This window comes from Mizuhopecten yessoensis, unplaced genomic scaffold (assembly GCF_002113885.1).
Source record: "Mizuhopecten yessoensis strain PY_sf001 unplaced genomic scaffold, ASM211388v2 scaffold6719, whole genome shotgun sequence".
Taxonomy (NCBI): Eukaryota; Metazoa; Mollusca; class Bivalvia; order Pectinida; family Pectinidae; genus Mizuhopecten; species Mizuhopecten yessoensis.
This window is the reverse complement of record NW_018406690.1, coordinates 85,731-99,258: the sequence shown is the minus strand read 5'-3', so window position 1 is coordinate 99,258 and position 13,528 is coordinate 85,731. Positions and strand designations below refer to the sequence as shown.

Sequence of the window (13,528 nt, the reverse complement as noted above, 5' to 3'; positions counted from 1 at the left end):
CCCTGTGACCTTGAAAGTAGGTCAAGGTCGTTTTAATGAGGAAACTTTATAGCACTCCATCCCATATACCTACTGGTCAAATGTAAAATGACGCTATGTCCTTCAGGAGAAGTCGTTCAAAAGAAAAAGTTGACGGACGGACGACGGACGCCGGACGCCGGACGCCGGACGCCCCAGTACGGCATACGCTTATATGGCCCTTCGGGCCAGGTGAGCTAAAGTGCGTTAACGGTTCTAACTACCACATACATTTTGACATAATATTTCACCACACTGTCACATATATTTATATGAGAAGCGTTTCTCTGAGCTAAATGTAGCACCATCTCACCATTAGCTTGTAAGCTCACAGCGACGTCATCCATTAGCTTATAAGGTCACAGTCCACGCTTATCTGTGTTTTTATCAATTTAATTATTATTATACCAATCGTAGTAAATATACAACAGTATAGTATAGGTAACTGTTACATCAAATATATACATTTACATCAGCTGTCTCCCATTACATGTGATGATGACAATTATATATAGTTTGTTGTGTTGGAGCTAACTCCATATGCCCTGTGTTCTCAAAGAATAAAGGAAAGAGTGTCTTTAAAAGTTGAAATCTCTTTACACCTTGTATGTTTTGCGTGGGTACTGAATATACACAAGTTAATGTACCAACGAAATGGTGTCTTTTTTTGGTAAATCACAAACATTGGGCCCCACGAAAAAAAATTGATTTAACAGTTATCAAAACTTACCATCGCATTTTAGTAATTCATTGTTACAAATATTGTGCAGATAATCAAGAGCAGATGAAGGCAAGTTTTTTTTTACCAATGCACTGAATGTTGGTGTTTCTGGACTTTGATTTTCTGTCATATAGCCCGCCATCAAACTTTGTGTAAACCTTAAGCTTCATACCGCCATTTCCTCTGAAGCCAAAACTAGACATACGGACATAAAGCTAAAATGCGCTCAATATCATTCCACGAACTATGTTTACACTTGTCGAATATTTATCAACTTTGATTGCAATTCCAAACTTATATCATTAAAACTATGTTTAGGCATGTCTACAGAAATAAAAACCTAATTGCGTACCATAATACGAAGATTTTCATGTAATGATATCGAATCCTGTCGATTAGCCGACGGAAATAGTTGATATTCTTAATATAAACGGTTAACTTAGTTCTATTGCTGTTCACGAATGCAAAATTTAGATAAAGCGGTTTAAACGGGATTCAACCTAGTTGACCTTTTTAAATGTATATAAAAATTAAAGAATTTCATAAACAACCTAAATTAAAACACTGTAATGGAATTCGATGATAGTATTCTATGATATAATGCTTCTCGTAGGTCAATATGACTCAGTTTGAATGAATTAACGAGCACGTACATGAACATGCATGACGTAATCACAATGACGTCTGTTCGTTTATCACGTGAACTAGGACAGAACTCTGCTTTGAATTTTGGCTTTCACATGTTTTAGGAGGAGATTCTACATCTTCATCGTAATTAAGCTGCAATCCGGAATCATTCGTGTCATCACTAGTACTGTTTGCACAAAAAAGTAAATCTTGTCTTTCCTCATTCACTCCCTCAATCAGTTTTGGTATTTTCTTTTTCTCAAACTCCTCCGCGAAAATATTGGTCTTTGTGGTGAAACTTGAAAGTGTGCCTACCAATTTTTCCCTCCTGTCGTTTTTCCTCAGCAACGCCATTTCCTTGAGATAGACACGAAGCTGGTTGTCCTGTTTATTTTTACGAATATGTGACGCAATCATCATAACAATGGAAAACCCGTAGATAAAAACAACGGCCACAACATAATAAAGAGCTCCGATGTCATCCGAATCACTTTTTCGAATGGATTCTACGACTGCCTCCATTGTGTGATTATTTGTCCGTATGCGCAGGCGCAGGTTACTCGTAAAGTCCATCATATTTCTGAAATGAATTAAGATAAAGTGTTAACCAAAAATATGCGATATTGACATGTTTTCAAATGAATTATTAAATAGGGTATGGTAGAGAGAAAGGGTTTTGCTACGAACATGAAATTGTAAATGAAACAGCAGAAGAGAAAAATATAATCAGTGAGGCGAGGGAATGGTACCGTTCTTAAAAGTTGAAATACTTTTCTACCTTGTATGAATGTAGTCTGGTTTAAGTCATTAAATGTATGCCAGTTCTAACGATTGGTACATTGATGATTGCAGTATTCTTCATGGTGGCTGATACCTGATGAACAGTAATTACTGTGATAGCCATAATTTTCATGAGTTTTTTTTGTTTCCGTTGATACCGTGGACACTCTTCATCCACGTATTCATATGTCCACGAAACGAAACAGCGAGAACAAGAGGTCGACGGGCATTAACGGACACTTGAGATGGTATTGTTGTGATGTTATCAAAGGGAAAATTAACTAACATTACATTCGGTTTGGTTTGAATTTGTTTAACGCCCTGTCAGCAACAAACGTCATTTGAGGACGCGTCTCCATGTGTGTGTATGTGTGCTTGCGTGTGTGTATGTGTGCTTGCGTGTGTGTATGTTTGCTTGCGTGTGTGTATGTGTGCTTGCGTGTGTGTATGTGTGCCCAAAGAAGAGGACACAAAAGCAAATCCCAAATTCTGTAGCGATTTCCGCATTAGTCACCTCTTACGATACTCTTGCAGTGGGTAACAGCAGGTGTATTCTTTTCTCGATCTCTGATATGAAGGAATGAAATAAAAAGTAAAATTTACCCCCTCCCCGGAAAGGAATGGATGGACCGGAGCTTGTTAAATTCATACTTTGATTAAGCACTATAGGACCTTTCCAAGAAGAGGATTCGATTCTAGCATGTCTCGGTCTAAGGAAGAACATTGTTGAAATTTAAGCCAATTTGAACCCCTTTGCCCCCACCCCGCCGCCCCTGAGGGTGAGTCAGGGTCTTTATTTTCGTACCATCAAACTGCAATCACATATTGACAATTCCAACCAAGTTTGAATTATATCACACAGAAAAGAAGCAAAATATACCCAAAATTGTAAACTCTCTGTTATCACCTATAGTAAACTAGGCTTTTTTAACAAGCACATTTTGGCCCGTCACTCAGACCCCTGGGTAGTTAAATCCATATAATTCACAGTTTTGGTTTGTCTATGACCATGGAACTTTCCTACATTTGTTTTTGAAATATGTTTACCGTCACTGTACCCAAATCGGGACAGTACCCATAACGGCCCAAGAAACTGTCATTCAATACAAAGACGTACTTTTATGAATATGTTTTTAATTTGATAATACTTTTCATGACAATTAAAATGTATTTAATTTTATTGGCTGCTGATTATCATTAAATGGACAATTTTAAAGGTAAGAATAATTACCAGAACAAGACTTTCCTGCTTTATGTGCCGGCACGTGCGACGCTATTTATTTGGAGATCATTTTGAAAAGTCTATTTTATCAAAACTCATGCTAGTTTGAAGAGGAAATTTAATCAGAATCCTCGTTGACTTTAAAATATTTCAACTATGCATATTTTCTGCCGATATTAATAATTTATCTCCAAGTATTTGCCAAAATACCGGAAGTGTCCCTTCCAGGGTACAGTAACGCCGGTTCAAGGGCCTACGTAACTCTGATGGTATTTCGCGTTCTTTTTATAGAACAACGCGCCCGAAATATCAAATTGTGATAGAAATGAAAAGTGGATAGTATCTAATTATGAAAAATGAACAAACATTTTGAGAGCTGATAGTAAAATTCTTCAAACTGGCATAAGTTTTGATAAAATAGACTTTTAAAAATGATATCATGGTAAAGAACATTGATATTTATCTAAAAAGTGTCCCTATTTGGGTACAATTACGTTAGTGCTTATGCATGTTATTTTCTTACGGACGCACGACGGCCGATGCAAGACGGACAACGACGGACACAAGCCATTTGCAATAGATGAACTGAGACTTTGCTTCAGGCGAACTAGAACTACAGGCGAAACAAAAAGAGGAAACAATTCCGAAACGAAACCAACGACAAGAAATGGCGAGGAACAGCAAGAATGAACAATCACGAAACAACAAAAGGAATAATTACGACAAAGCAAGTATTGGCAGTTACACGAGGGAATGGTGACGAAACGTACATATTGACGAAAATAACAAGAGAACACAGTGACGTAAAACCAGGAAGAAAATACTGTGATGAAACAAGAGGAAAAGATGGCAAAACAGCAATAAATGTATGACGACACACGTCGAAATGGTGACAAAACAAAATGGAATTTTTGACGAAACTATGCAAGGAAATGGTAACAAAACAGCGATAGGAATTAGTGACGACATTGCAAGAGGAAATGGTGACAAAACAACAATAGAAAATGTGACGAAACAAGAGGAAATGGTGACAAAACAGCGATAGGAATTAGTGACGAAACAAGAGGAAATGATGACAAAACAGCGATAGGAATTAGTGACGAAACAAGAGGAAAAGATGGCAAAACAGCGATAGGAGTTAGTGACGAAACAAGAGGAAATGGTGACAAAACAGCGATAGAAAATGTGACGAAACAAGAGGAAATGGTGACAAAACAGCGATTGAAAATGTGACGAAACAAGAGGAAATGGTGACAAAACAGCGATAGAAAATGTGACGAAACAAGAGGAAATGGTGACAAAACAGCGATAGGAATTAGTGACAAAACAAGAGGAAATGGTGACAAAACAACAATAGAAAATGTGACGAAACAAGAGGTAATGGTGACATAACAACAAGAATTTCTGACGGATCAAAAAGAGAAAATTGTGACGAAACAACAAAAGGATGTAGTAAGAAAACAACAATTGGATTATGTTGCGAAACAAATAAAGGGGAAATGGTGACAAAGCAACAATAGGAAATTGCGATGACACAGTAGGAAATAGTGACAAAACAGCAAAAGGAATTTGTGACGAAACAACAAGAGAGAATGGTGACGTAATTGCCAGAGGAAACAGGGACGAGAATGATCAGCAGTAAACGACAATAGATATTTGTCACAGAGTAAAATCCTGAAATGACAAGCTCAAAATGTGAGCAACTTTCACCTCTAGCAGATATTGTTCAAATAGCTAGACATCGTTATATACTGACGTAAACAAGGTCGGTTCACAGCAGAGAAGTGATTTATATTTCTGTATAGACAGGGAGCGTGGCCTGCACACACTTACCGCATACCTCAAACACATAGCCAGATGTAATCAAACCAGAAACACAGATCCAATTAAATAAATGACTTGGAATGTTTGTCACCTCGGCGGCTAGATTGGCACAGCAAAGAAAACCACAAAGTGTGGCCTGTCCATTACAGCGCGTTTTCAATTGTTCACATAATTATACCCCATGCTACACGCTTTTCATTTCGTTCGATAGCTACGTTCGCCATCAACTCGAGTCTCTGTCGTGGAAGCTGCGACAGACGACACGTGAATTGATGTCATTTTAACACGGAGGCAGGATTTAGGTGTCTCTTAGTCGCTATGAATCCCATGGTGTATCATCGTCCTTGTTTGTTCAAACCAACTTTTCTAAAAAATATTAATGTTGCATTTTTGCATGGAATCCTCAAAAAATCCTAAAAAACCTAAAACGCAACTTGATAATCTTGAAACGTCGATTTTAGTCTAGAGCAGAACTTCGCTAATACGAACACTTTGATTTCAGTCTAGAGCGAGACCGCAAACGTGCTTGTCCTGATACTTTGCTTGGAGGATCCACGTACCACTGCCCAAAACTGTCACTAAGTATTGGAAACTATATATAATATAAAGATGAACTATACAAATTTATAATTAACAACAGTGTTCTGGGTGTTAAAAAGACACAGCGGAGCTAGGCCTAGATTCGAACCCCGAACTTCAGACTTCTAAACTATCACTATACCCGCTTGAGCTATCAACGGAAGTGTACGGCCAAACTGTTTTACAGTTCTACAAACGGAGGTAAATGGGGTTACTGTTACTATATATAGAGAAACCAGAGTGCAGTGGGATTGGGATACTTAAGAAATTAGAAATTAAAAACAAGATTATTTATAAAAACGAGTTTAGCCACTCAGCACACTGTATACAGGCAGGGTTAATTTACTTCATACAGGGAATATTGAATTAGTCTTCAATTCACGACAGCGTTATCTCATATGTTTAACCAGTCAATCGGAGACAAAAGCGAGTCAACAGGGGTCATGAGATTTTCAAAATGTTCATTATAAAACACTTTGTACAACGTTTATAGCAAATTAAAAAGAAAATAATAATAAGTATACCGATTTAACACAACCTCGTTCGTAGATCGTTTCAAAGCGGTTCACAAATTATTATCCTTTGGCCTTTGCAACCAGCCAATACCTTTCCCAACTCCCTAGGGAGCATACAGCCGGTGTTGCCATTTCGGCGCTCACATCTATTATTCTACAATTCTAGCACTGCCCAACCACGTACTCATTTACAGCTGAGTAGAAGGGAACAAGCGGAGTAAAGTATCTTGCTCAAAAGTACAACACAGTGCCGTGTCGTGACTCGAACCCGCAACCCTTCGGTCACGAGCCCAGCGTCCTATCACTAGATTACCGTGCCTCCTAAATACACAGCACACTTTCAGTTGTTGTAGCTAGGTAAAGCTAATTGATGCTAAATGTATTTGAAATCCAAACAACACTCAAATATCTCCCTGGAAGTGGCCCATTTGGCGCATACTACTACTTCAAATATTAACTGCTATGTATACCTATTGTTTACATTTCGCCCTTAATGCAAATATTATTTTCAAAAATCTTATGATAGAAAGTCGTTTTCAAATTGGAATTTTAGATACCGTTAAACTAATTCATCTAAAAATCGAACCAAGTTGATTGATTTAATTATCATATTTGCATCAGTATCGACTATGGATGTTGTTTCAATAAAGCTCGTTTACACTGATGTATAACACTGACTCATGTAACATCTCCTTCACTCAGTAGCAACATAGCCTATTCACTTCATTGTAACAAAACATGAAATCGATGACATGGTAAAAGAAGACTTTCCCAAATACATTAGCCGACGTCAATGTACAATAGGACCTACCTAATCAAGAAAACCAACCCAAATGCATTAGCCGATGTCTTGGTAAAAGAAAACCTACCTTTTGCGAAGTACAAAAAGACTTACCTAAATACATTAACCGATGTCATGGCAGAAGAGAATCACACAAATACATTAGCCGATGTCAAGGTACAAGAAAACCAACGTTAAAACATTATCCGATGTCATGGTACAAGACGATCTTTCTAAATATGTTAACCGATATCATGGTACAAGAAAACATACTAATATACATAAGCAGATGTCATGGTACAAGAAAACCTACCTATATACTTTAGCCGATGTCATGGTACAAGAAAATCTACTAACATGCATTCTAACACGATTCGTTTGCAACGCGTGTTTTGATTGGATACGGACCATGTTCTTATCTGCGATAGAATCATGATCAAGGTAGCAGAGTACAGTAGCGTACGGTGGCCATGGGTGATATTTTTATACAATGAATAACCCCTGTAATATAACATGTATCAAAATTAAAAAAAAAAAAAATCAGCACTAAAATTGGCATATACATGATGAAGTGGACTATGTGGGCTTCATAATTTAAAAAAAAAAAAAAAGTCGAATTTGGTTTGAGACTACAATTTTGGGCATTTACGAATCTGTGTCTACACAACAAAAGCTAGCTTTTCATGTAGTCTATTTTTGTACTCAGCACATGTGTAAATATTGTGAAAAATCCACCGGAATGACCTATGCTAAAACGTGAGTATTTCTGTTACCGAGTAGGCGATATTTAATTTCAGACAGGTTTTAAGAAAAACAATTCTACTTGCGGGGGTCAAATTCTGGGTTAAAAATCATGATTTTTTGCATATTTTGGTGTTTTTTGATGTGGTAACCATGGTTTTCAGAAGTCCCAAATCTGGGGAAATNCGATTCGTTTGCAACGCGTGTTTTGATTGGATACGGACCATGTTCTAATCTGCGATAGAATCATGATCAATCGTGTTAAGCTCCTCCCATCGCACTTAAGCCACGCCCCGTTTCAAACTAAAACAATATGGCGTCAAGCTCGCCTCTTAGCGAAATCCCGCTGATAAGACTAGTAGGCAACAGAACAGAAACGACCGATGAAATGTATTTGTTGAATGAATTAAAAAGTAAAAAGTACACATTCCTTGTTCTTACCTCCATTTATTACTGAAACGTTCGTTCCATCCGTGTGAAGACATCTACTTAGATCCGAAATCAAATGAAACATTTCACATGTGTCGTATGCATTTACACAAAACTCTTCACAAATCTATACAAATAATCACCGATTTTGTCGATAAGCACAGATTGGTATGCATACTGACATGGAAATGTAAGAACTTGGTCAATATTAATCCAAATGTGTCGTATAAACTTTGGTAACAGGACGTTCACGAACAATCCAAATATTCCGCCTCGTCAACATACAGATCGAGCGCTCGCCAGTATGGGCGGGGCCAAATGACCGACTTTTGAAAGCGTCTTTCCGATTGGTCGGTCCGCTGCAGTATGACACGTCGCCAGTTCGGGTCACAAATTATTTTACTGTGTACTTTTGTACAAGGAAATACAATGTTTCTAAACATATTAGCGTAGTATATTTGTTCAAGTGTGTTAGAATGGGGATAGTACGTTGTTTTTCGTGTCTATACTGGCGATTAGAACATGAAATTTGGTTTAAACTCTCGACCTAGCGGTCTCGAGTTCAAACTTAAATTTCATGTTCTAATCGCCAGTATAGCCACTCAAAACAACGTACTATCCCCTAATTAGCCTAAAAAACCTACCAATATACATGAACCGGTGTCATGGTACAAGAAAACCTACCTATATACATGAACCGATGAAATGGTACAAGAAAACCCACCTAAATACATTAGCCGATGTCATGGTACAAGATAAACCTACTTTTATAGATTAGCCGATGTCATGGTACAAGATAAACCTACTTTTATACATTAGCCGATGTCATGGTAAAAGATAAACCTACTTTTATACATTAGCCGATGTCATGGTACAAGATAAACCTACTTTTATACATTAGCCGATGTCAAGATATGAGAAAACCTACTTTTATACATTAACCGATGTCATGGAACAAGATAAACCTACTTTTATAGATAAGCCGATGTTATGGTAAAAGATAAACCTACCTATATACATTAACCGATGTCAAGGAACAAAAGAACCTTTCAAAAGTCATTAGCCGATGTCATGGTAAGACGACCTACCATAATACATTAATCGATGTTATGGAACATAAAAATCTTTCCAAAAGTCGTAAGCCGGTGTCATCCTATGTAAACCGGACTGGGTATTGATGAAAATTTTGTCAAGAAATTTGTAATTTTGATTTCCCTTTGTTGATATATGTAGTTAGTTGTTTTCAACTGATTTGGTTGTTGTATTTTTTCTTTCAGAATAATGTTTGCTGTTTCAGTTTTTTAATTGTCAATTGTCATCTCTCATAAAGATGCTGCAAGTTATTCATTATACTTTTGAATAAATACTAAAATTATCTGACAAATATACTGTTTTAGTCTGATCGTACAGATACTGAAAACAAACGAAATAGGTAATGGTGAAGCCGTTCAAGTCCAGGTTGTAGGCATACAGTGTTTGTAGGTTGTTTGACATTTTAGGAATGAGATTGAATTTTGCTAGAGGTTAGGTTTCCGTTAAAAGAATTATCTCGCAACTCATGGAAATAAAACTATCAAACAGTTTCATATCTACAAGCTACCGTTGGCAATAGCTGGCATTACGGAGTGAGACATTTGAAATAACATTTCCCCTGATTTATTTATCTGAGAGACAGGAACGAAATTTAAGGAAGTCTGACCTTCTTTAAATGGCCATGGGGTGTGATTGTCTAGATAGTGTCAAAATCTCCCTTAGTTTGTGTAGATTACCCCAATGACACTACTGCAGGATGGCGGGCATTGACAAGCTGTACTGAGCTGGATTTGTACACGTATTCTCCCCTAAATAAGTTACCGGTCCTTGTCAATGGTCCATTCACCCTGTCCTATAGTAAAAATAACCTTCACCAAAAAGTACAAGTGCACTCGGCTACGGAACATTTACCTTCACATTTAGTATACATTCACCTACAATACAGGTAGCCTTGACTATGGAACATTTCCCTACACCTTTAGTATACATTCACCTACAATACAGGTAGCTTTGACTATGGAACATTTACCTACACCTTTAATATACATTCACCTACAATACAGGTAGCCTTTACTATGGAACATTTACCTACACCTTTAGTATACATTTACCTACAATACAGGTAGCTTTGACTATGGTACATTTACGTTCACCTTTGGTATACATTCACCTACAATACAGGTAGCCTTGACTATGGTACGTTTACCTACACCTTTAGTATACATTCACCTACAATACAGGTAGCTTTGACTATGGTACATTTACCTTCACCTTTGGTATACATTCACCTACAATACAGGTAGCCTTGACTATGGAACATTTACCTACACCTTTAGTATATATAGTATATATGTGCCTTTGCCTATACTACCGTACATTCACCAATATTATAAATGCCCCTGCCTATAATACTGTACATTCACCTATAGTACAGGTACTCCTGCCTATGGCACACGTACCTAAACCTATGATGCAGATACCATTGCCATTATTATATACCTCACTAATAACAGTTTGTCTGATTGGATTGTACTCAACAAATGACGGGGAAATAAAACATCGTGTCTTTCTCACGCGTTCGAGTTTCCCTGGTCATATTTTTCTTACTCTGAGCTTCTCTAGGAAAACGTGAAACAACCACAGTTTAGTAAAAACGATATTGCCCTTGCGGTAGGGAAACACAATTCTTTGTTTTTACTTTGGCGAGTGTCCCCTCCCCTAGGATACATGTACCTTCGCCTATAGTACAGGTACCCTCCTCTTTAGTACAGATAACGTCACCTATACAGTACATTCATGTATGGAGAGAGAGGGTTGTGATTAGGTTATGTCCCTGTAACTTGCAATGCATGTCACTAAAGTACATCCGTCCGATAATCAGACATGTGGGTGGTGTAACCTCATACAGCGCCACCTGGTGTGCGCTTTTGTGTCTGTTGAAATAAGAGATGGAGGCGAGATGTGAACACACACACACACCAGTTATTTCTGACACTGTATGTAGAATGTTATGTGCACAAATTATGTTAAAAAAAATCAAAAAAATCAATCTATCAGCAATCAGAAGAGGAACTATTATTTAACAAACCCACGCAGACTGACATGGACACCAAAGGCAACAGCTCGCCCTCGTCTCGAATGACGCACTGACGCAAATAAATATCAACAACCAACACGCCATGTTCTTGTCAATTAATATCATTTCTCATATCATTTCTATTTTACTTTAGAGAACAGATGAATACGGATATAACACAGGTTCATGTTTCCCTTCATAAATAGTTCAAAGTAGCCTGCCTTATCCTCATTTCAAATGATTACAAAACGGCGGGTTTGAAGTGTAGGTTATGGTTAAAATGATGTTTAGTCGGTGTAAACGTGTAGGGAACGTTACGTCAATCGATAAACAATTACATAATATTTGATTGTGGTCATCTGATGCTTGTGATGTGAGTTCGCGCATTAGTAATACTCGTCTCTGTTAAAAGACTATCTTATGAAGATATAACCATATAATTTTGCAATATATATGTGAATGTATATAGAAAAATAAGTACCATAAGCAAATAAGTACTGTAACAATGATGGTGCAGCCAAACGAATTTGTTAAATTTACAAGGACAGGAACATGAACCTACATATCACCACATATAACAAAGATAACGTCACTTTGAAACAGTACTACAACAAAAATACATAACAAAAAAAACCTTATGATATACATGTATGATGATAGTACCGCTAATCCCTTCCGTTAGCTTGTAACCATAAGCTACTTATGATAAAAAAAACCTCATCTTAACACGTGAATTCATGTGAATTTTTAGTAAATGTTTTGACAAAGGCTTTAAAAAAATCTATTAACTGGCGTGGAAAAAATGCGGGGAAAATAGAAAACAAAATGAGTATATATGTTATATCAACAGATAACACACTAACGTAATCAATATTAGGTATAACATTTCGTAATTGAACATTTTGCAGTTCAAATAAAATCTGCCTGTACCGGAAACCTATGTTTTCAGAAATAAAGTAATTGTGAGAGTTATTTACTACGATGTCGTAAAACATATCAACGCTGAACTATAAATGGCAGACTAAGACATACGATGGCAAAATGTATCATTCTCCAACAGGTTTCCGATAACAAGTAGTCGGCACGAGATCAGTTATATCAGGTCATCTGAAGCAACAATTGCGTTTTACAAGAGGCTAAGATAACAATACCATCACTGATTATATACGAACCCCTCCATACAGGAACCGTTGATGATCATGCAAAAGAACATCCAATATGAAACCCTCCATTATCTAGAGAAAATAGGCATTGGAAATGTTCGCTGAACAGGTGTAGTTACCTACATACAGTCTGATCTGGTTCTGTGTCTCGTCGTATCACTCTACATGTGATGGTTCTGTGTGTCCCCACGACTCACTGTACACGTGGTAGTTCTGTGTGACAACACGTCTCAATGTACACGTGATAGTTCTGTGTGTCAACACGACTAACTGTACACATGAAGGCTCTGTGTGTCAACACAACTCACTGCACACTTGATGGTTCTGTGTGTCACTGTACACGTGATAATTCTGTGTGTCAAAACGACTCACTGTACACGTGATAGTTCTGTGTGTCAACACGATTTACTGTACACGTGATAGTTCTGTGTGTAAATACGACTCACTGTACACTTGATGGTTCTGTGTGTCAACACGACTAACTGTACACATGAAGGTTATGTGTGTCAACACAACTCACTTTACACTTGATGGTTTTGTGTGTCAACACGACTAACTGTACACATGAAGGTTCTGTGTGTCAACACGACTTACTGTACACGTGATGGTTCTGTGTGTCAACACGACTCACTGTACACGTGATGTTTCTGCGTTAAACCAAGGCTCACCGTACTCGTGATAGTTCTTTGTGTCAACACGACTCACTGTACACTTGATGGTTCTGTGTGTCAACACGACTGACTGTACACGTAATGGTTCTGTGTGTCAACACGACTAACTGTACACATGAAGGTTCTGTGTGTCAACACAACTCACTGTACACTTGATGGTTCTGTGTGTCCCCACGACTCACTGTAAACGTGATAGTTCTGTGCGTCAACACGACTCACTGTACACGTGATAGTTCTGTGTGTCAACACGACTAACTGTAGCAATGAAGGTTCTGTGTGTCAACACGACTCACTGTACACGTGATGGTTCTGTGTGTCAACACGACTCACTGTACACTTGATGGTTCA

At 37.7% G+C, this 13,528-nt stretch overlaps 1 protein-coding gene across 1 annotated transcript; it reads right to left on the bottom strand.

Annotated features, from left to right (window-relative positions):
- Positions 1–469: 469 nt before the first annotated feature.
- LOC110452482 lies at positions 470–12,657 on the bottom strand. The gene is made up of 2 exons (XM_021501043.1): positions 12,519–12,657; positions 470–1,946 (listed from the first exon to the last, which is right to left on the bottom strand). Exons 1-2 carry the CDS (start codon positions 12,557–12,559, stop codon positions 1,412–1,414), a joined length of 576 nt encoding a protein of 191 aa, XP_021356718.1. The 5' UTR covers positions 12,560–12,657; the 3' UTR covers positions 470–1,411.
- Positions 12,658–13,528: the final 871 nt, after the last annotated feature.